The sequence below is a fragment of the Pseudorasbora parva genome, chromosome 22 (assembly GCF_024679245.1).
Source record: "Pseudorasbora parva isolate DD20220531a chromosome 22, ASM2467924v1, whole genome shotgun sequence".
Lineage (NCBI taxonomy): Eukaryota > Metazoa > Chordata > Actinopteri > Cypriniformes > Gobionidae > Pseudorasbora > Pseudorasbora parva.
Genome location: NC_090193.1, coordinates 37424567 through 37447300, shown reverse-complemented (window position 1 = coordinate 37447300; position 22734 = coordinate 37424567). Strand labels below are relative to the sequence as shown.

At 37.4% G+C, this 22734-nt stretch overlaps 1 protein-coding gene across 6 annotated transcripts in view; it reads right to left on the bottom strand.

The window, feature by feature from the left end:
* kcnab2a (potassium voltage-gated channel subfamily A regulatory beta subunit 2a) overlaps nucleotides 1-22734 on the bottom strand; it is a 121703-nt gene that overhangs the window by 27661 nt on the left and 71308 nt on the right. The window contains exon 1 of one of the 6 annotated variants that reach the window (XM_067430906.1): nucleotides 5272-6146. The exons of the other annotated variants lie outside the window; for them this stretch is intronic. Coding sequence (XP_067287007.1) covers nucleotides 5272-5480 — 209 coding nt within the window. The 5' untranslated portion in view covers nucleotides 5481-6146. Of the gene's footprint in view, nucleotides 1-5271; nucleotides 6147-22734 lie in introns of those variants that run through there. 6 annotated transcript variants of the gene reach the window in all.

Genomic DNA, 22734 nt, shown 5'->3' with positions numbered 1-22734 from the left:
TATGGGACCATAAGTATAAATATTTATTTAATACATTTGGGGTCTGTAAGACATACATATATACTTTTATTTATTTTTATTAACTAAATACTTTATTCAGCAACAATGCATTCAATTGTGTTGAAATCTATTTGCATTAAATCAAGAGACACTAAAAATTATGTGTTCATTTTTTTTTAACAAATACACAAGTGTTTTTTTTTAGGTGAACACACGGTTGAGTGTGTGGTGTGGCTGGCTCAAACACTTTCCTTTAGCTGAAGTACTTGACACAGAGTTCAATCAGAATCAAAGAAACCAGTTCAGTTCAAAGTTCAGATAAATCCCAAAAAGAGTTCAGAGTCCAATTTGTTATAATCCCAGCAGTATATTCAAACAACCATTAGAAAAACAAATCAATTCAAACGTGATAATATAATATTCCCCACTTTCAGATGATACATTTTCGGGGTTCAAGCCCCACGTTGGGCGCCATTGAGAAAAAAAAAACACTCCCCAGACCAATTGTATTTCCTTTTCTGGAAAATAAAATTAACATTAAAAATAACATTGTAGTTTCTTCAATTTCTGGGGCACCAAAAAAAACTAACTACAATGAGGTTACAATTTCATTTTCCAGAAAAGGAAATACAATTGGTCTGGGGAGTGTTTTTTTTTCTCAATGGCGCCCAACGTGGGGCTTGAACCCCGAAAATGTATCATCTGAAAGTGGGGAATATTATATTAATATAATATTAGTTTGTAAACCTTCTATTCAAAGAATCCTGAAATGCTTTTCACAGATTCCACAAAAAAGCTGGACAAACGTTATCAACAAACATTAACAATTCATTTTTATAAAAATAGTATGTACAATATATCCAGTATGTTGTACTAGCCAAAAAAATCTTCAAATTTAAGAGAGAAATCTTTGAAATCAAGCTGCACCCAGTCAGTTAAAACCAAATGTAATAAAGCATGATTCATCAGTGAACATTATTTCATTTTAATAAATAGTTTTTCTTTGCAATATTTAAATAAAAATATAGCTTGCTTCACCTCCTTTTCATCTGATGTTACCAAGGCTACATTTTATATCCTGTTTTATTCATGGAAGTAAACTTGGTTGAAAAACACATTGTGTTGAATTAAATCCATTCATATGTTTCATGTAAACAGATCCATTTAGCAGAATATAAATAAAGAGGTTTGCAGCCTATTCTGCAACAACTAGCGTAATAGGATCTCCTCCACAAAATCATAAGCCTGTTTAACCTAAATCATTAATTGAATCCTGACCGGAGTCATTTAATTAGTTAATTCATCTAAACTGAAGCATCTCCATTCTCCACACAGAGCGAGGATAAGAGAACGCAGCCATGTCAAGCTACTTCAATCTACAATATGGCAGCTTTCCCACTTCTACACCCACCTGTACAATGCCTTTGTCTAACCAACGGTGGAGAGAGACCAGAGTAATACTGCACGAGCTGGATGGGGGAAAGATGCTGGTTAATTGAAAGCCCCCGTCCACTCTTCTCTCTTTACAATGGCCCTGTCTGATTCAATTCATCTGGGCAGAATGAGATTGTGATTGGAACTGACTAAAGAAAATTACACTAGGTGAGACAAAGGTGCCGGTCTGACAGAGTGAATCCCGGAAAACAGAAGTGGAAGGACTTTTATCCCTTTGAGAGTACAGAGTTAAAAGCTAATCATACTGAAACACATTTATTTTCCAGAGTCTCTATTTACACCGAGTGCAGAAAGCCTGTGATGTTGGCAAAGTCTATTTACACAAACTCCGCCCACTAATGTCTTGTAGACACTGGATTTGTCAACAGTAACGATAGTGTAGGGGTACAGCGCATGGCAGAAAGTTTTGCTGCAAATCAACCCGTGTTGGAATCCGCGTTTTGCCGAACTCTGTCTGCCCATTACATATCAAGTCGGAAGTGCTTTTATCGGAAATGTATACTGCTATTATTATTTAAATCTCTAACAACACTGAAGTACTAATAGTATTTGCCATTATTTATAAGTATCAAACTATCATCCTCGGTCCTGACTCTGCGGTCATTAAAAATCCCAGGATGTCCTTCAGAAAAAGAGTAGGGGTGTAACCCCGGCATCCTGGCCAAATTTGGCAATTGGCCTCTGTCCATCATGGCCTCCTAAACATAACCCTGTCCTGATTGGCTTGATCCCTCTGTCTCCTCTCCACCAATCAGCTGGTGTGTGGTGAGCGTTCTGGCACAATATGGCTGCCGTCGCATCATCCAGGTGATGCTGCACATTAGTGGTGGTTGAGGAGATTCCCCCCCTTCACGTAAAGTGCTTTGAGGACCTAGCCTGACGTGGTCATACTCAATTCTCGTCAGAATACGAGTCTGATACCGCTCCATTGGGCTGTGATTATGGGGCGCGTTTCAACCGAACCAGGAAAGACCCCAATTGGACAGACCTACAACCAATCAGAGCAACGAAGCGACGTCAACAGAGCTCAACTGCACTGTTTTGCCAAGTCTGCGTTTTTTTTACCCCGCAAATTGTTTTCTATGTCTGCGGGTTGAAGCGACTAATATGTGATATATAGACCCATGAGTGCGAATTTTAGCAGGCAACCTTGCCAAAATAACACACATTTTACCCCCAAACACCAATTTTTTTCCGGAGAACCCCCCGAGAAGCTATTGTTTAGAGCTAGCAGTTGGAGGATTTTTTTGTAAAAACTTGGCAACCCTGACTGAACGCGCGCTGAAATAAATGATCTTTGCCGGTGTTGTAAAAAATTAGAAGAATTTAATGATACACAGAGTACTTACCCAACATGATCATCATTTCTGAGAGAAATTGTGAAGGTGAATGCATATACAAACAAGCTCTCCATTTAAGATTTGAACAAATATAATCCAAGCCCCTTTGATGACGTGCATGATTACGTTACTGTTTATCATCTGTCCGTCATCGTCTAAAGCCCGCCCTGATGATCTCATTGGTCAGAACAGTTTCTGTTTGGGGATAATTACTCCTCTATGGAGCAATGCCAGAACGAACTGCCCGACCTAAAAATGTTGTGGGTGGGGCTAAGTTCGGGTGGCATCCAGGCTATTGAGGACCCAGAAAAGCGCTTTATAAATGTAACAAATTATTATTATTACTATTTAGACTATGTAAAAACAGCATTATTTTTATTTGCAATGAGTAAATAGAATCTATTGCAATTTAAACTTAGTGTAAATGGCGTCAATCGCCAAAAATTGAATTGAATTGAACAGAAATCACGCCATTTCCAAGGAATGCGGCATGAACATCCTTTACCTGTAGTTCTAGTAGTGGGCAGCTTGTTTTCCCTACATAGCACATTCATTATATCGCATTAAAAGCGGTCTGTGATGTAACTTCCTGTGCTTAAGTTTCAGAATCTAGAACTTGTGCAATGGCCCACTTCTGCTACCGACAGCTCTAGGGACTTAATATGGCACGTCATTGAAACTCACCCTGACAAGAGAGCAGTGTGTCCCGGGCTTTCTTCATCTGGGCATTTGGGCACAGTTCTCAAGCACATAAACAAACACTCAAAGAAACTCCAAGGCACTGCTCACAGTGTTTTATCGCATATACATGTACTCACAAAGAACATGTTCACAGTAGCGTCTGGCATGGCTCAATTCGGTCGCTCTGAGCTTCATTACAGAAGATCGGCTCAAAGCGATGCTCTAGTTTATCCACCGACACACATCCTCTGGCAGAAGATCAGATGCTGACCTTGCAGTCAATATGGGGGGCTTCTAAGAGCCGGAAGGATCTTTGACTCTTGGCATCGGGGGAATCACTCTGTGATCTTAATCTCAAGACAACAGAAGGCGCTGGAAACAAATAATACTTGCCACAGAGAATGTAGAACAATAAAATGCAAGCAAGAGAAGTCACCTCACACTTAAAAGGCATAGCTCACCCCCAAATATTTTTTTTTCTTAAATCATTCCAAACCTGTAGGTTGTACATAGATATTTTACAAGAATTGTGGTATCCACTTCCATATACAAAGACTATCAGAGGACTATCAATGAACGACAACTTGAATTTCAAATGATCCTCAAAGAGAGTTACTGTATCCCTGTAGAACACCTATGCGTCCTATATACAACTTGTGAGATATTTATTCTATTTACAATATTTTTATGGTGTTTATTTACTTTTTTTGGAGTGTGCAAGATGTGGCCACTGTTGTTGTGCAAAGAGCTTACTTTATTTTTAATGCGTTCCATAGAAAACCGTCATATGGGTTTTCAAACAACAAGAGGATTTATTTAAAAAGGGAAGATGAAGCTTCAAGACAGTGACATTGCATGAAGTAACTCATAATGAATGCATAAATGAATAAATGAAACTAACAAGGTCTAGCTAACTCTCTCGCTTTACAGGAGAGAATATTAAGCCTGACATAAATTGGAGCCTCTGACAACAAAATGGCTTTGCAATCCTGATTTAAAATAGGATGGAAAGATCACACGCCTTCTATTAAGAGCTGTTATTAGGATTCTTTTTTTTTTGGTGCAAATGAACATGACAGCTGAAAGCAATCTGGCAGTTTTTCTAGCAGTCATTATGTAAATTAACAAATACTTGCAGGTTTGTAGCTAATGAATGTAGAAAACGTTTAATTTCAATTTGCTTTGCATTTCATGAAACGGAAGGATGAACTCATGGAAAAACACAAATTATATAATGAAATTATATAATACTATTATATATAATTAACACCTAATATAATGTTTATAACACACATATGTGAGCAGTTGTGCAGTAAATCTATGAGGACAAAAAGCTCTGGAAATGTAATGGAAAAGCTGATAGCAGCAATGCAGATATGAATCTATTTGGCCAAAGGCTCAATTGGGTTAAAATGACTTGAGAAAAATAGTAGCCATTATTCTCCAACAGTTAAAGCTGCATTTGCAGAATGATTTGAAGAGTAATAGACCAATTAAAGGGGCTGATTTCATTATATGCAATTAAAGTACTTATTTATACAGGTACCAGCATAAGCCAATTATTACGCTACTGAACCTGATAGACCCATTCAGCATTTTCTTTTAACTAAATATTCTGTCAAAAGGATGCAAATGTTTTTATTTTTTATTTTAACTTCATTGTGTACATACATAATATTTGCATTTAATTGTATTACATAAAATAATATTTAAAAATCATAACATTTTCTGCAAATTGCATCATTGGACAGGCACAGTTACAACACAGGCTCTTTCAATATTTTAGTTTTCCTACCTATATTTCATGCCAGTTCTCATGCTCTGGTCACTTGAGGAGGGCACGCTCTGGACGGACAGCTGCCCAAGACTCCTGGCCACCATGGCCACAGCTTTGAACTTGCTTCGGGTACCACTGCTCGGACTGTTAGCATTTTGTCGATTGAGCCTGTCATCCGTGCTACGGCTCATAGACCGGTGGTCCGTGCAAACAAATGACACCTGCATCCCGTCTCAGAGGATGCACGGTTATCACAGAGAAAATTCAATGGGAGAGTCTCCAAAAAATAGAGAGAAGTCAGCCAGATTCAGATCCTCTGGAGAGCAAACTTAAAAGTTTCTCAGTGTGTATGACTCCTGCTTGGAGACCTGACTATAACAGCAGAGCTGATCCAACTGACGCCTGACTTGCACAACTAGGCTGGCAAAGACCTGATAAAGCCGTCTTCAGTGATGCCCGCAAATCCCATTTCACTGCTTCCCCGACCGGCACATAAACTTCCCAGCGCGATTATCAAATGGGCTGCAGCTCAAGACGATCTGCACGGCTCCCATGTCACATACAGTCTCACATAAGAGGCTTTAATAGAGTACTATGTCCACAGTCCTAGACTTAATTTCCTTTTTCAGTTTCAACGTTTTTTCTTTGCATTCAAATCCTGGTTTCAGCCCTGATCAAAGACAGCGCATATCCAAACTCACAATCTGGTTTCATTGTAATCTCAGCTCAGATCACTTGGCATTGGCAGCACACACACAAAAAATGGCCAAACAGACATCAAATATAAAGCAACAAATTGATGTATCAATGGATGAGATGTCTTCTCATGCCTCCCCCTGTGAGCACTGTATCTGTCAGCTACTGAGATACCGAACATGCATTGGTGCTCCTCCTCCTCAGCGGAGATTAAACTTACAAGTGCATTCAGAGCACAAGACACAAAGAGGCAGAGCATGAGAGAACGAGTACGAGAGGGTGGGAGGAGCAAACGGGGAGCTGAAAGAGTACAGAAACACAGAATGTGACAGAGAAAGAGAGAAGGTGGGAGGGTTTGCTCTACACTGATATTTTTGTTCATTTTTGTACTAATATTTGCACTAATATTTGCTCTACTTTCAACATTATTTTAATTAATTTTTTATTTTGCACTATTTTTATTGCATGTGGCTAGGTTGCAAATGCTTTGCAACAGAAGTTTTACTTTCAAAGTAAAAAAAAAAAAAACATTAACCAATAACGTACACTACATTTCAAAAGTTTGTCGTCGGCAAAGTCATTTTGTTTTTGTAAGAATGCTCACCTACAAAAAATACAGTAAAAGTAGCAATATTGTAAAATATTTTAAAATAGTCGTTTCCTACAATGACCCTTTTTACAAGATGTCCCCAGAGTGTGAAGTTTTAGCTCGAAATACTCTATCGATAATTTGTTATAGCATGTTAAAATGGCCACTTTTTGAGGGCGAGCAAAAACACGCCTTTTTGTGCCCCTTTAAATGTAAATGAGCTGCTGCTCCCAGCCCCCTTTCTGGAAGAGGGCGGAGCTTCAAGAGCTCGTGTTAGCAGCTCTGTTCACCTCACGCAAACACACACTGAAAATGTCCCGAAACTGTTCAGCCTTTTATGTGCAAACGTGAGTTAGATAATGATGGAGACACTCAAGAAGTGACAATTTGGTGAAAGAGACAGGACATTTCTGAATGGTTAGTTGATGAATTTATGTAGTTGATGTGGAGTGGAACTACCTTCAAGTCATCGAATAGCATATTCTGTCATAATAATCTATAAACGCTGGTGTGGGAACTGTTGTAAGATGCACAGAGCCAGAGAATATCTGGAATATCTGCTGCATGAAGAGAGAACAAGCAAAGTTAAGTTTAATTACAGTCATAACTTTTGTCATCTTGCTTTTATGACATGCTATTGCATTTGAGTTACATAGTGTAATAAATGTGAAAAGATTCCCTACCAGTCGTTTAAAGGTCCTTAAATAGTGATTTATTTTCTTTATTGATTTGGTTTGAATATTATAACTTTGCAGATGTTGTTTATGCTCAAACAGCAACATTACACACTAAGTAAAAAAAATGAAATCAAGGACCTCTTTAAGAATGCCAATTATAGTTATATATACTCTATATAAATGTAGTTTGTCATGTCAACCGACCTCACTAAATTGAAACTGAAAAAAAAATGAACTGTAGAAAGATAAGAGAATAAGATTGAAAGCAAGAACATCAGGTTTGTTTGCACAGTGTGCAGCTGATGCCACCGTAGAGGCGCGAGTGTTATTAGGTGTCCACTCTGACTTCAAGCTGTTGACAATTAACAAGAGAATAAAGGAGCAGAGTCCTGGTGAAGGCAAAAACAATTTCGCCCTGTGCACAGCAGGATCTTTCATACATGCATGCAGTGCAGGCATGTGTAAAATATTCATTATGCAACTTGATCTGTCTGAATGTGTATCAAAGCCAAGGGAAGCTGGAGCACATTATAGTGCAACCGCTAAATCATTATAGTTTACCTGCCTGCCTTCCTGTCAGACGTTTGATTCACACTATTACCTTCAAATCAGGACAGCTATCTTAACCCTTTAAAATGTGGGGAAAATTTAATGCATCTCGAAACTTTTAAAAGTGTGGTTTAGTTGTCCAATTACGCCAGTATCAGCCGAGTATGTGATGTGGTAAAGACAGGAAGGACACAACAGCAACCAATTAGCTGTGTTATGGAAATCAATGTGTACAGGAACGACACAGGATGCTGGAAAATAATATTGGCAGAGCAAGGAAATTTAGTGGTAATTGTGAGTAGGCACAGGAATGGATAAAGTGTATGCTGATAGTGCACACTTTTATAGTAATAAAATAATTAAGCATATCCAGCGAAGAAGAACTACTAAGTCTGCCAGACCTGCCAAAAGTGACTGAATTGAGAAAAATTACCAAACATAAATAGTTCTAAACCACCATGAAAATGTATTTTGCATTATGTTTATACAAATATGTGTCATTAAAATGTAGTATTTTTTTTTTAAATCACGTATGTATGAAAACCAGGTAGTTTTGTAAATATGAGATGATTCAGTATGGCCTTACAGTAAAACTCTATCAAAAACACACTGTTCCACATATTTCCATTTTGGTGGCTTAATGCCAGGAATTGTGTACCACCATATGGAGGGATAGTTCACCCAAAAAGAAAAATCTGCCATCATTTACCCTCATGTGGTTCCAAATATGTAGAACACAAACAGATATTCTGAAGGATGATTTGCTCATATAAGTGAAGGTCATGTGGTCAAAAAAAGGGTTGAACAAGCACAGATATTTTGACATCAAATCGATATCAAAATGCGAATTCTAATATATTACATTTAATCATTTAGCAGACGCTTTTATCCAAAGCGACTTACAAAAAAGGGGAGAGCAATAGAAGCAACGAAACAGATAAGGCCAACAACCTGTAAGAGCTGTAAGAAGTCTCAGTTAATTAAGCACAGTACACAAACATTTTTTTTAATAGAAAAAAAATCGTCAATATTAGAAATCATTTGCATGACTCATTTAAAAGGAAAGTTATCCCAAAACTGAAAATTGTGTCATTTATTTACCCCTATATATCTACTAACTGTAAGACTTACTTTCTTCGGTAAAGCATAAGATATTTTGAGAAATGTTTTCTTGACCATACACTGGACATCAATGGGCGATGATGATGATTGGTTCCCAATGTTTTTTGAAATATTTAAATTCTCTCAACACATAAATATACTGTTTTGGAAGAGCAAACGATGACAATTGTCATTGTTGGATGAAATATCCCTTTAATTCTCAGATCTTTCTTACAATTTGACACAATCGAGTAATGCTGCAGATCCCCAAAAAAGTTCAGCCAACTGGAGAGTACTTCCTATTCAGCCAATTTATCTCACTTCTTAGCGAATGGACTTATTAATGGAATTTTAATTATAATCAAGTACATATGTAGATAGGCAAGTGGTGGTAGACATGTGTCTATCAGTAGACCACCAAACTGTCCATCTTTGTGTAATACAACTATTCCAGGTTCTTGAATAAAAACAAAAGGGAAAAAGTGGCTAATGCAAACATCTAGATCGTTAGGAGGAGTCTTTTTAAATATTGCTCTGTATCCATGGCTCCAGTTAAACGGTGATGGATTGGGGCAAGCGGGCAGTGGGAGGCAAACATGCCACACTTGCTCAAACTCAGCCGGCAATTTTGTCACCCGTATGCAACCCTGGACGATGCAGAACTCGTCAAGTGGAGCGAGAGGCTGTGTCTATGTCAGCTCATCTCACAATCAAACAGCAGGGTCAACAAACTTTGTACGAAACATTTGTATCCGCAAGCACATGCACAGTGATTTTATAACATAGTATACCATTTATTTACAAGGGTTGATGATTTAAAAAGTGGCTTACATCCAGAATACACACACACGTGACCGTGTTAGAAAGCCGATGTCTGCTTCGGCACGTCAGGAGCTGTGACAATATGACACGAAGCATAACAGGTCGAACGAACCCAAGGGCCTGGTTTAATCATATTGTGTATCTGCACGTAGAGTATCAAAGTGAAACCCACACCACTGTCACACAACCCTCCGCAGATTAGCGGAGCCATCTGGGAAGCGGCTCGCTTTAAGTACTTGTATTTTGACCTGTGTGTGGGTTCTAGTTGCCAAGTAACAAACGATTCATAACTATCATGCCTCAGTAAGCACATCGATTCATCGGGCTGGCTGATATTGGTTCATGATTTGGTAAAATGTGATGATGGGAGATCGATAAAAGGCTGTGACGTGCAAGACGCCAATGAAATGAGGCAGAGAGCTTGATCAATACAACATGGAAATGATGTATAGTGCCATTTTGCTGATTTAGAAACCTATAAGTCTTCTTCCCACACTGACTGGTCACAGTCCTTGTGAATTTGAGAAGGCGGATGTGCAATCTCTATGGCAACTGAAGTTTTTTATCCACACAATGTCCAAGGATGACTTTCTGGGCCAAATTCAATGGATATTTTCAAACTAGGTGTGTGAAAAGGCCATAACTCAAACACAACAATTTGGTCGTGCTGCAAGTTTAGCTTGTTTTCCAGAATAAATATCTTCACATCCTTAAAACAAGATACATTTATTGAGATAAAGAATATTATGCTGTTTGAGATAAATACGAACCTGACTATTCTTCAAAAATGGACTTCTTTCAAAAACTTAAAGGGGGGGGTGAAATGCTGTTTCATGCATACTGAGCTTTTTACACTGTTAAAGACTTGGATTCCCATCAGAAACAGACAAAGTTTCAAAAACTAATGTTGGACGTTTGGAGTATTTCTGTGTTAAAAATACTCCTTCCGGTTTCTCACAAGTTTGGGAGAGTTTTTTTCGAGTATGGGTCGGCTTGACGTTAATAGAGCGGAAGGTCCTTGTATGGGCCGTACGGGCTCTTCTCCCGGGGTAAGGTGCGCGCGCGTGACTAGAGGGAGAGAGAGGAAATGCACGCCCATAAACACTTGCTCAGGTGCAGATCCACTCGTCGTTATAGTCCGCGCCGCGCTCCACTTTATTCCTATGAGTGACATCAAGCGACTTCAACGCTTCAGCACAGCATTCTGGGAAGGCAGCGCCGCATTTGAACCGATTTGAACGAAGAAATGAAGGGAAGCTTCACAACATCGCTTCAGTCGCGACGCAAAGTGGATCTCCACCGTTCACTGCTGTCAGGACTTTACCAAATCATACCAAAGAAGTGCATTTTTGAAGGAGCGGTCCCAGCGATAAAGGTTCGGTCCTGCTTTGGAAGCAGCCGGTGAGTAAAACTGCTTCAAATGTCTGAGCTGTTGGCTATCGTCGCGTGGGTAAACATCAGTAAACCGACATGATCGCGTGCTTCGTCATTCAAATATGCTAATGGTTACTCCATTGCTGTTCTATGTATAACGTTACACTAAGGTTTAGTCGCATACAATAGTCCATAAACCGAATCATGTCCTCATAAACTGCGAGTAAAGACACACAAATGTTGACAGGCCACTAAACACAGAGACGGACGTCCTGATGTTGCTGTTTCTCCTGTTACATTTTTTTCAGCCTCTGAATGATTCTGGATCATATATCTATTAGCTGAGGTTTCTCGCGCTTGAGGACGTCATCGCTTTGCGCGCTCGTCATTCTTTAGCTCCGCCCACACGATACGCCTCCAGCCGCTCGTTTTTTTCCGGAAAGACTCGGTACAGCCTATATTTCTTTTATAAATATAATAAAACTAAAGACTTTTCGGAGATATGAAGGATGCAATACTACTCTATAGGTCCTCAAGATTGACATGAGATTGACTGAAACTGAGTGTTTCACCCCCCCCCCCCCTAAAAAAAACCATTTGAATGGCAGTGTATTTTAAAATGTAATTTTTGCTGTAAATTTTCTGAAACATGTTTTACAAATCTCATAATAAAAATGTTATGTAATATGATGTATATATGAAACACTCACTTAAAAAACAAAAGACTCTAGTTCTGACTAGATTTTGGAAGGGTGAACCACAATGTTATTTAATGTCTGGCAAATGCATAAATTTCCCATCCACACCAAGTGGCAACCTCCTGCGGTCTCTCTTGAAGCCAATACGGAAGTAATGTAAACTGTAATTCCTCAACTGGCCACTAGAGACAGGCTCCAGAAGGGAGCAGAATCTCATTAAGCACCATGTTAAAATTCCCAACTTTACAGCAGAAAAAAAAAACATGTTTACAGCCTGGTACAAATTGTGGTTTTGGTTTATATGGCTAATTTTGCCCTTCATGACAACTGTGAGGGGGGTGATTTTTTTTAAATAACTCGTTTGTTTACATTATATAAAGCCTTACAGTTCTACATAATTCAGGGCGTGGCCACTGAGTGACAGGTGGATTCTCAGATATGCTCAATTGAGTGACGCACTGACACGCTAGCAAGATGGCAACGGCTAGCACGTCACTACTTTACGCTTCAGAACGGCTTATTGGAATCCTATGGGTGACGTCACAGACAATACGTCCATATTTTTTTTTACAGACTATGATCCAGACCAACTGCCAATCAATCCTTTCAATATTACCCCTTCTTGGACCAATCGGTATATGCGAGCTGAGGATAAACATTAAAGCACAAAGACATCAAACATGCAATTAACGTTGTGAAGATGAGCAGGTACAATATACTGTTTATGCTGCTTTATATGGAAGCAAAAATGACACTGAAGGTTTTCCATCATTATTCCACGGCTAAACAGTCTCCTGTGGAATGCAGAATTGCTTTCTGATTAGGGCTGAACCAAAGCAGCTGAGTAAAAGAGAAATTTCAAGAAAAACCACAAAGCCCATTAAAAAAAAAAATGTTGAAATCAAGGATCTATGTGTCATTTTGTTGAACCTTGCAGTAATTGGATGCTTTGGTGTGACACTGAAGTATTCCCTGATGGCGTATTCCAATATCCAACAAACACTTGATTCTCCAGAGAGACCTGGAGATGGAGGCTTGCCAGTTGTTGGCAAGCAAAACCACATATCAAAACACACTAACGAACACACACGCTGACTCTTGTGAAGTGAAAACGCCATTATGCAAATCATGCTAATCATGCTTAACTAACCGCTGCTGCATGCACAGCTGTGCTACACACCCCTGTGATGGAGAGAACACATTAAAGCAGCTTATCTGAGCAAAGAAAGACCAAGGCTCAAAAATAAGGATAGCAACCCATGTGTGGTTTGTTTCAGCCCAGTTGACAGAACAGCGTTACAGATGAAGATCATATGCCTTAAAATCATCATGTAAACCAAAACATTTGGATTTCTGTCATATTACTGAACACTGCTGCTATGAATTCGGCTCATGTCACCATGGTAACATTATCGAGCTGTTAACAGGTAATGATTTATCTTCTCAGTTAGAAGTTAAAAACTATTTTGATATTGTATCATTTTTATATATTTTTCCCAGCAAAAGTGAATTTACATATTAAATTATATATTAGATTATAACAATCTGCAAATATTTTTTCTAATAAAAACACTAATTAATTATATACATTTTTCTATATGAAAAATATTAAATATTTATTTAAATCCATTAAAAAATCCTTATTGTTGAGTTCTGGAGAAAAGACTGAGGTCAGGGTATATACAGCAATCCTTAAGTTAAATTTACTACTTTTTAATACCTTTTTTACTACCTTCATAATATTTTTTAAAACCATCACGACACTGAATTGCAAGTGTTAATCAGCGACCTTTCTATTATTTACACAGATTTTGACATATATAACATACAAAAAAAAGAATAGATTTAGAATCGACGAAGTGAATGTCAGATACAGATCGGAAATCTGTTATAAGTTATCATTCAGACACAGTAAAATACATCTCAACATTCACAAAGGTTGGTTAAGGAGAAGCATTACTGCATACACATTTGATTTCAATTAATAATTGGTAATGTAACATTATTTAGTGTTTTTTAAAATTATTAAAATTATTTTTTTGTCCAACAACAAAACCTGAGCCAAATATTACAATTATATAGCTGTGATAAGTTGTTGAATTTAACAAAATACTAAAAACTAGTGTTGTCAATTGATTAAAAACGTTAACTAGATTAATCACACATTTTTTCTGTGATTAATTGCAATAAAAAAAAGAAATGTTTTTGTACGTTTTTAATATATTTTTTAATATAATAATTTCACAGTTAATCAAATTAATGTAGAAACAACATAAAGACCGTATATTTTAAATACTTGTTTAAATGGCATCTTTTTATGAATGAAGGCCAGTATTACTGATATTAATACAGCTACTGATTTATTTATTTTTACATTTATTATTGGGCTTCAAAAATATAAGTTTGTAATTTAAGTAAACTTAAAACAATGCTAACATAAACCCATAATAAATGTCATGTTTACTCCTGCCCTTCCTGTCTTAACAGTTAGGAAATATACAGAAATGTAATAAAGTTATCAAAGTTATATGCAGTCTGCACTGCATAAACTATAAATTAAATAGTTAATCCTTATTAAAGCTACAAAAGTTATTTAGTCAAGAGCAGCGAGTCATTTTCTGTTCCCTTTGTTCTTTAACTTTACTGACAGGAAGCTTTATTGGCTGCTGTCCCTTTAAGAGCAGACAGACACGCGGATCTCACTGTCTATGGATCGGGCCTCATTCTCTCACAACTCTTTTTGTTCATTTTAGACTTTATATAAATCATTTAAGATTGCTCTTATGAGGATAGATGTTGAAGATATGCCTTGAAGCAAGTCTAAAATAAAACGTAAGCCAGCCCCTTCTGTTGAGCGCGCAGTGTTCGGAGATGATGCCGAACGGCCGCTGAATATGACGTCAGCATCAAACATGCGTTGAGCCGGAGACGAAAGATCTTTGATTATGTGCCCCGATATGCTAAAGCCCATATCTAAACGAACTAACGCGAACGCAGGTAGAATTTCAATCAGAATAGGACACCTTATAGTCTGAAAAAATAATACCTAATTTGGAAAAAAATAATACCTCTGAGACCACATTTAACACTTTTAATGGCCTTAAATTTGACAATTTTGATTTATCACTTTTTAAATATTTTTTAAAACCCCGCGGACACCCTGGAGGTGTATGACAAAAAAGGGACATTATATATGCATAAGTTTACTGTGGTGGACAAACAGATCACTGGATTGGGAACAGGGAATATTAAATGGTTGGAAGACCATTAAGAAGTGGACTAAGCTACAAAATTAAAATAACTTAAACTGGACATTTTCTTCAACGGCTTCTTGTGCTGGACTCAATAAACCCAACAGTGATATAAGGCAACAATAAAACACTTTTGACATAAAAAAGACTGTCCATTGAATTCTTGGGCACATGAAATAAAAGGCACTGCTGAAGATCAACCAAATGCTATACTTACACACCCCACCTCCCTTCACAAACTCAGGTACAGAGTGCAGTTTAGGTCAGACGCAAACACACTTAACATGACAACTGTCACTTCAGATTCACTTCCATGTCTGTGCTTCACTCAAGAAAACACTTTGACATGCATCTGTTACTGTCATGACCTCTATATAACCCTATATATAATTTCAGGCTTCCTAAAAATAACCAGCTGACACTCAAACTCAAGCAACTCATTCTTTTTCAGAGACGTTTTAAACAGGCGAAGACTGAGATTTACACTACATACTATGGTTGTCAAGTTTTACACTACTATCATTTTTGAGCATGTTTTGTGCATATTTTCTGTATGCAAATAATACCTGGAAGATCTACTACTTTCTCATATTCAAGCAAGAGATACAGTGTTTGATTATGCAGTGAGTGCATCAAATCAAGTTGATGGTCAACTGTGATTTTTGACATTTTTCTTAACTAGATTTTCATATATTTTCTAAAAAATATATATTCAAAATTCATGAATTAAAAAGGTTTTATTTTCAAAACGATAACAGGGTTTTCTTAGTAATACCGTTTTTATTCATATATTAAATTAGACTTATTTATACATTTTAATATTAGTTAAAGTTTGGTCACACTTTAGTTCAGTAAAGTGTACTGAACTAAACTATTAACAATGACTTTTGCCTAATTACTGTGTATTAATAGTTAGAAAGGTAGTTGTTAAGTTAAGGTGTTGAGTAGATTAAGGGATGTAAAATATATTCATGCAGAATAAGGCATTAATATGTACGTAATAAGTAATAATAAACAGCCAATATCCTAGTAATAGTGATAATCAACTATTTAATAGTGAGAATTGGACCCTAAACCAAAGTGTTACCTACCTTTAATTTTTTATATGTCTATATATGTTTTGGTTTTATATATAGGTTTAATGACAATAACCATGCTAGGAATGCACGTATATTACAACTAGGTTACACAGTTTACTGCTATGCAAAATACCACGCAACTGCAATAAACTTTTGAAACTGCACTATGCTACAGTGTTGTCAGATGCACTTTTTATATTGCATGTTAATTGCAGGGAGTGGCATTCAGATTCCTAATATAGATGACAGTCTTCCTGGTTACAGAAAAGCCCTACTCCCTCTTCTCTTTAATTTGATAAAATTGCAAACTCTTGTCTCAGCGGTTTTTTGCTTTAATTAAGAGCTCAGCTCCATCTTATCCTAAAAATCTACGGAGCTTCCTCAAACACTTTGCTGACAACACAATATCCTGGCGAGAAAGAGACCATTACGGTTATTATTGCTGGTGAAAATCACATCCTAAGAGCTCACATTCAGTGATCAAGATGATATGACTCCAAACTCGCACTTGAGCAGTGAAGACGTGATTAACAACCTCACATAAGAAACTACAGGGACAGGCATTAACATCCACAAATTAAGTGACAATTTCACAGGTGGCCCATAATGGCTCACTGACAGACCTGATCCATCATTATTAAACCCACTGACATTGTTAGACTGACATGTCCAGGATGTGTATATGATGATTGAAAGATGGCAATGAAGAGCTGCCTCACCTGCACAACACTATTTGTGTTTCTCTGGAGAGGCAGAGTTTCACAATTTTGCCCGAAGGCTTCACTAAATCACACAAAAACACATGCTATCACCTAACAGGAGGAGAGCCTGACAGCAGCCAGTCGAATCCTGCCCACATTTCTGGACTCTTCAACTCTAAAAATGACACCCAAAAATCTGTGCTCAGCAAAAGCTGCCTGAAAAAAAAAACACACCTCAAAACTGATGATGCATCTATAATATAGTTTGTTGAAAATAATATGTGAAACCGACAGAAACATACATTAGCCTGACTCTGTCTATGTATACACACTGACTTCCCAATACATTACAACAGCGATGATCAAAATGCGTGGACAAAACTGTCACTTGTATGCGAGTGACGTCTGACATGACCCTGTCATTTTCTCCGTCCTCACCAGGTGTCGATAGCGAGAGAGCGTAGGTGAGACCTGAACACCACACGTTGATATTTGTGTTTAAAGGGTAACTAAACCCTAAAACAATTTTTGTTAAGGATCTGCAAGACTGGGGCGGTTCATTGATTTGAGTAAATGTTTTGCCATTTGGGTATAAAGTGTTTTAATTCTACAATATATGGTGTAAAAACATCTGAGTGCGGCCCTCTTAACGCTGAAAGGTGGCTATTGCAGTTGAATGTTTCTATTGGAGGTTGTTTGCCATTGTAACGTATGCAGGCTCTTCCAACGGTTCACGACCAACGCATGAGCTCACCACACCCTTGGCATATAGGCACAGCCCCTGGTATAAAAACATCTTGTTCTGTCAGAACCACTGTAGCGAGTCGGGAGTTCCCAGATTGCAAGCACAGCTGGGCTGATTCCTGAAACGCACCACTACTGGCTCACTGTCGGCATCGTTGAAAATATAAATGGGCCAGATCCATGCCGAGTCTGCTTAACACATCTGGCTGACTGATGTTTTTCTGTAGGGGTCAGCATCGGCTAAACGCAGTTGTCAGGTCCATACTCTGTGTAGTAGTGTTTACCATAGGCCCAAGTTCATTTTGTCACAGACGGGACGCTGCTGAAACTCTGCTAAATGAAATAGTGGTTAAATTTTAGTGGTTAAATCCTGTAAGTTATGTCTTAAGTAAACCGTAAACAGTCGAGAAAGACAAGTGTTCGTGTGTAACAGTATGTACTGAATCTGAGCATTGTGCCTTAAAGGGAAAGAAGCCTTTTCCTGCTGTCTGTATTTTTAATGTTAATCAAACAAATGACAAAGAAATCACTCACTGCTCTTGACTGTAACTTAAATAATGATCAGTGAATATTCAATTTCTGTACCTGTAAAACCCAAAAAGCACTGTTTATTTGATGTGCATCTTTGCTCTATTGTATGTATTTGTGCTGTTGCTTGTAGTTTGAGTATTTCTTCTCATTTTTATTTGACAGTTGTCCTAATTTCCCTGATCATAGCGCATACCAAACCGTGACCATAAAAACCAAACCATGAGTAATTTGAACCATTGCATCCCTAACATGGTGCGCGCTCTCACACACACAAAAAATCTCATACTTTTATTCTATTTAAATGGAGAATTGAGCGCTTTGCAAATCGATTGTTTTTGTGTATTATAACAAGGCACAGAGGGATCACCGCAGCGAGCAATGCTGCGAAGAGACAATCAGTGCTCAATCTCAAGATCTACTAAAGCACGCATGAGGAAAATTGGAGATCAGAAGTATAGTTAGACTGAATTCCCTCTGGGTTTGTTAGAGAATGCTTAGCCACTGAAACAGTGTTACATCATTGGGCTTGTTTTATTCAGTACAATGGTTTCTCAAAATCTGAAAACATTAAATCTTAGGAAGGGAAATCACTACTAGCTTTTCATCACTACTACTATCATCCATACACAAGGTTTAGGATCCAAAGACACCCTTAAACCCCGGGTTAAAGGGATAATTCACTCATTTTGAACAATTGTTAGAAAATTGTTCAGTGACATGGAATCTGACTCGGGTTAACACTGAAGTGCCAGGTTGCTAAAAGTATAAACCTACTGTAAGACAGTCTAGACAAGAAAGCATCTGCTAAATGAAGGATATAACGTAATCAGATAAATTACAAGAATATGAGCAATGTATCAGTCCCTCTGGGCCCCAGTGAGCTCTTCGGTAGAACTCAAAACCTGTCTACTGATGTTCCCCTTGATAAGCAAGATGTCAGGTTATCTCAGGATCATAATAGTGATAAAAGATCTGGGGGAAGCCCTCTTACGTAATGCTGGCATATTCACGTGGACCGAGGAAGTGACTTGAAGAGCCCTGACACGGACTGCTGTCCTCACAGGCTGTGTAGAAGCGGTGTTATTTCTCTCAGTAACAACTTCTATTGCTAATCTAATGTCTTGAGAGGGAGGAAAACAAAAAAAGGAGTGAACAGTTTTAAGAAATATCTTTGCTGGCCACGCTACATAATTTATATTGTCAATTAATATTACATATATTATATTGCCAGTGGCGATCTCGGGAAAAACATAACTCGCAAATGAATAATTTTGACGGCCGTTTTAGTCGCAGTCTGGAGCCCTGTATAGGCTGGGAATTCAGTGCAACACAATCTCTATCATTTATTTTTTATGAAGTGAGGTTCTTCAAAGAATAGAAGCCCTGGCAGCTATTGCATTTAACATTGAAATTTAAAGAAAACTGAGAAAACAGCCCTTATCTACTGAAAACAGTCAATTGGGCTCATTGAGCAATGTTTAGAAGAGAAACACAAGCAAATGGAGCCATTTCCACAGACTGAAGAAAGCTACACTAATGAGGTACACAGAATAAGGCACAATTCAGGGCTCATTAATTACGGTTTGATTATTTTGCTGGCTCAGATATTACAGATTAATTCATTTCTCAGTAAGTAAAAAACAGCTTGTGTGCATAATGATCAATAAAGCTACTAACCACCATCACAAACTGCAAATATAGCATTTCTGACTAATATCCACACAGCAACTGCAGAAAAATACAATTATATAAATCTGAACACATGTGGTCCTCACACAGCTGTTCCCAAACCTGATTTTAAGACAATTTGTGAGTCCTGTACACACACCACCACCTGCTGGCTGACAAAAGAAATGCACAACACACCACAAAACTATTTTTAATTTATAGCATTTTACGCAGTTGATAAACTACAAGCTGTTCCAATAAACCATATGCATCCCTGGAATTACAGGGCTACTAAAGAGCATGTGATAGATTGATTTATGTAATTTATCAAAACACTACATCAGAATTCAATTGTTCTTTTTGTTTGTATTTTTTTTATTTTTTTTTTATTCATCACACTGAGAAATTTGACCTGCTCTCCTTCACAGACGTCACACTAACATCAAATGGCATGCATCAATGTCTTGAACTGATGGGTGGGAGAAAGCTGATCTTTGTCTGAGTCTGACATCATGCCTTCACAGAACTGGAACTCCACCTAGTGTTCAAATCTGGTAAGAACCATCCAATGCTACAGTGCTGTCAAATCAAAGCTCATTTCATTTAGTAAATGATTTCAGAAGGTCATCACTTGGGGTCATAATGGAAAAGTGAATGGCTGGGAAACCATTAAGCACTGACCACAAGACTGTATCTGGCTATGTCCAGTTATTCACTATGATCAATGTGGAACTGAAACTTAGAAAATACCAATATGAGCATAGGAATGGTGTTACGTTGCACAAATTGGATATTGCCATGTTGAAATGTCAATTAGATACTCATTTCGTGAAGGAAACCTGACCTGACACCTGACGAGTAAAAGAACAGTGCTTGGGTAATTAAGTGTCCTATGATAACATCTTTCCAGTGCAAATGTTTAAACAGAAGCAACAAAGAAAAGACCAATTACAATTCAGCATGCAATTATTACAATAGCGTTATTAATATTCTAGTAATGCAACGTTTTCGTAATGCAAATCAAAATTGCTCATCTAAGCGGAAAATTATCTTGGAGAAAAAAAGAAAAAGAGACATTTTTTTAAATGAAGATTTAAAAGAATAAGTAATAAAAGGAAATTAAAAAAAAAATTGGAGCTTGAAATGCAACAGCCGATGGTTGATGCTTTTTAGCAGGTGTAAGGAAATCGTGTTTGTGGTCAAAGGTAATTCTAGCGAGTGCATGTCATGGAGAGGAGCGTGTGCACTACGTATCACCTTAAACATTCAGGTTGCATAGCTTCAACTCCAACACCACAACAAGTACTGTAGGAAAACAAAGCTAAAAGTACTTGCTTAGAATTGACAAAATAGAGAAGAAAGGGTGATTTTCAATAAGCATGTGACCCTCATTATCATGTCATTAGTCGCACGGATATATCTGTGGCAGTGTATGGGTCAAAATTATCAATTTTGCTTTCATGGCAAAAATCATTAGGACATTAAGTAAATATGTTCCTTGAAGATATTTTATAAATTTCCTATCATACATATATATATATATATATAAATTTATTATTAGTCAAAATATGCATTGCTAAGGACCTCATTTGGACAACTTTAAAGGCAATTTTCTGATTATCTTCACCCTTAAATATCCAGGGCCCTCATTTATCAAGGGTGCGTACGCACAGTTCTGTGCGTAGAGTGCATAAGAACAGTTTCACGCAAAGTGTGGGATTTACCAACTTGTACTTATACGTAGAAATGTGTGTAAATATAAGCACACCTCTGAGCATGCTTACGAAGAGAAACTAGTGGTAGAACAGCGATACTATACATAAAACAGCATGTAAAGGGTTACTTCAGCAATTAACATATGGCTTTGTATCAGTAGAAACCTGGGAGTATATTCGAATGATCGTGCTAAATTTATTTGACACTAAATGTATATATAACATTATGCATTGTCTTTAAAATTACTATATATCTATCTATAGATGGATGGATGGATGGATATATAGATATAAAGTCATTTTAAACACAATGCGTAATTGGTTTCTAACCCTAAAAAAAGACCGTTGTGACAAATGTAAATGTTGGATGCAATTATTTACTTGGACCCAACCCACAGTTCCCTTACTGAAATCCTCAACAAGCCAAAATAAAATGGGGCTTGCATGCTATCGCCAGATTTCCAAACAGAATTGGAGCCACAGACTGCACCCACATCGCCATAAAAGCACCATCATAAACCAACAAATGTAATTATTTAAATAGAAAAGTGTCTCATTTCGTTCTCTGCTAGACAAATAATCATATGTGTTGCAAATTTGTTGTTGTTGTTAAACATCAGTCGTCATTATCATTGCCGTCAACGTCAAAATGATTGACTCATTTAGTGTGTGTAAAGTACTCTTTTTGCCATAATTGCGGTAACAGAAAAAAAAAACAATCTTGTGATTTTTAAAGGGGTTTGGTTGTCACCATATATGGTTCTTTAGAGGCGTTTCTGAATGCTAATGACTGTGAACGTGAACGAGCATGGCACTTAAGCACGTGGGATTTATCAACAACGATTGCTTACTCATGTGCGTAAGAACTGTGTACGCACGTTTGATAAATACGGATTTTCTTGTACTTAGACACATTCTAAATTTCAGTCATACGACGAAATATAGAACATGTTCTACGCACTGTTGATTAATGAGGGCCCAGATTTTCAAATAGTTGCATCTCAGCCAAATATTGTCCAATCATAACTAACCATACATCAATGGAAAGCTTATTTCAATATTTAAAAAACAACAACAACCGGTAGTGGTGGATGATATGACCAAAATCTTATATTCCACAAAAAAGATATACATCACTAGCGATAATTTTGCTTTAAATGAGGTTATGATACAAAACATTTATGCCATTGGAATTTCATAATTTGTCACCATTTTAAATATCACAAACTACTAGCCGACTTTCAAGCTTACTGGAAACAAAAAAACTAATAACAAGCATGTAGGAA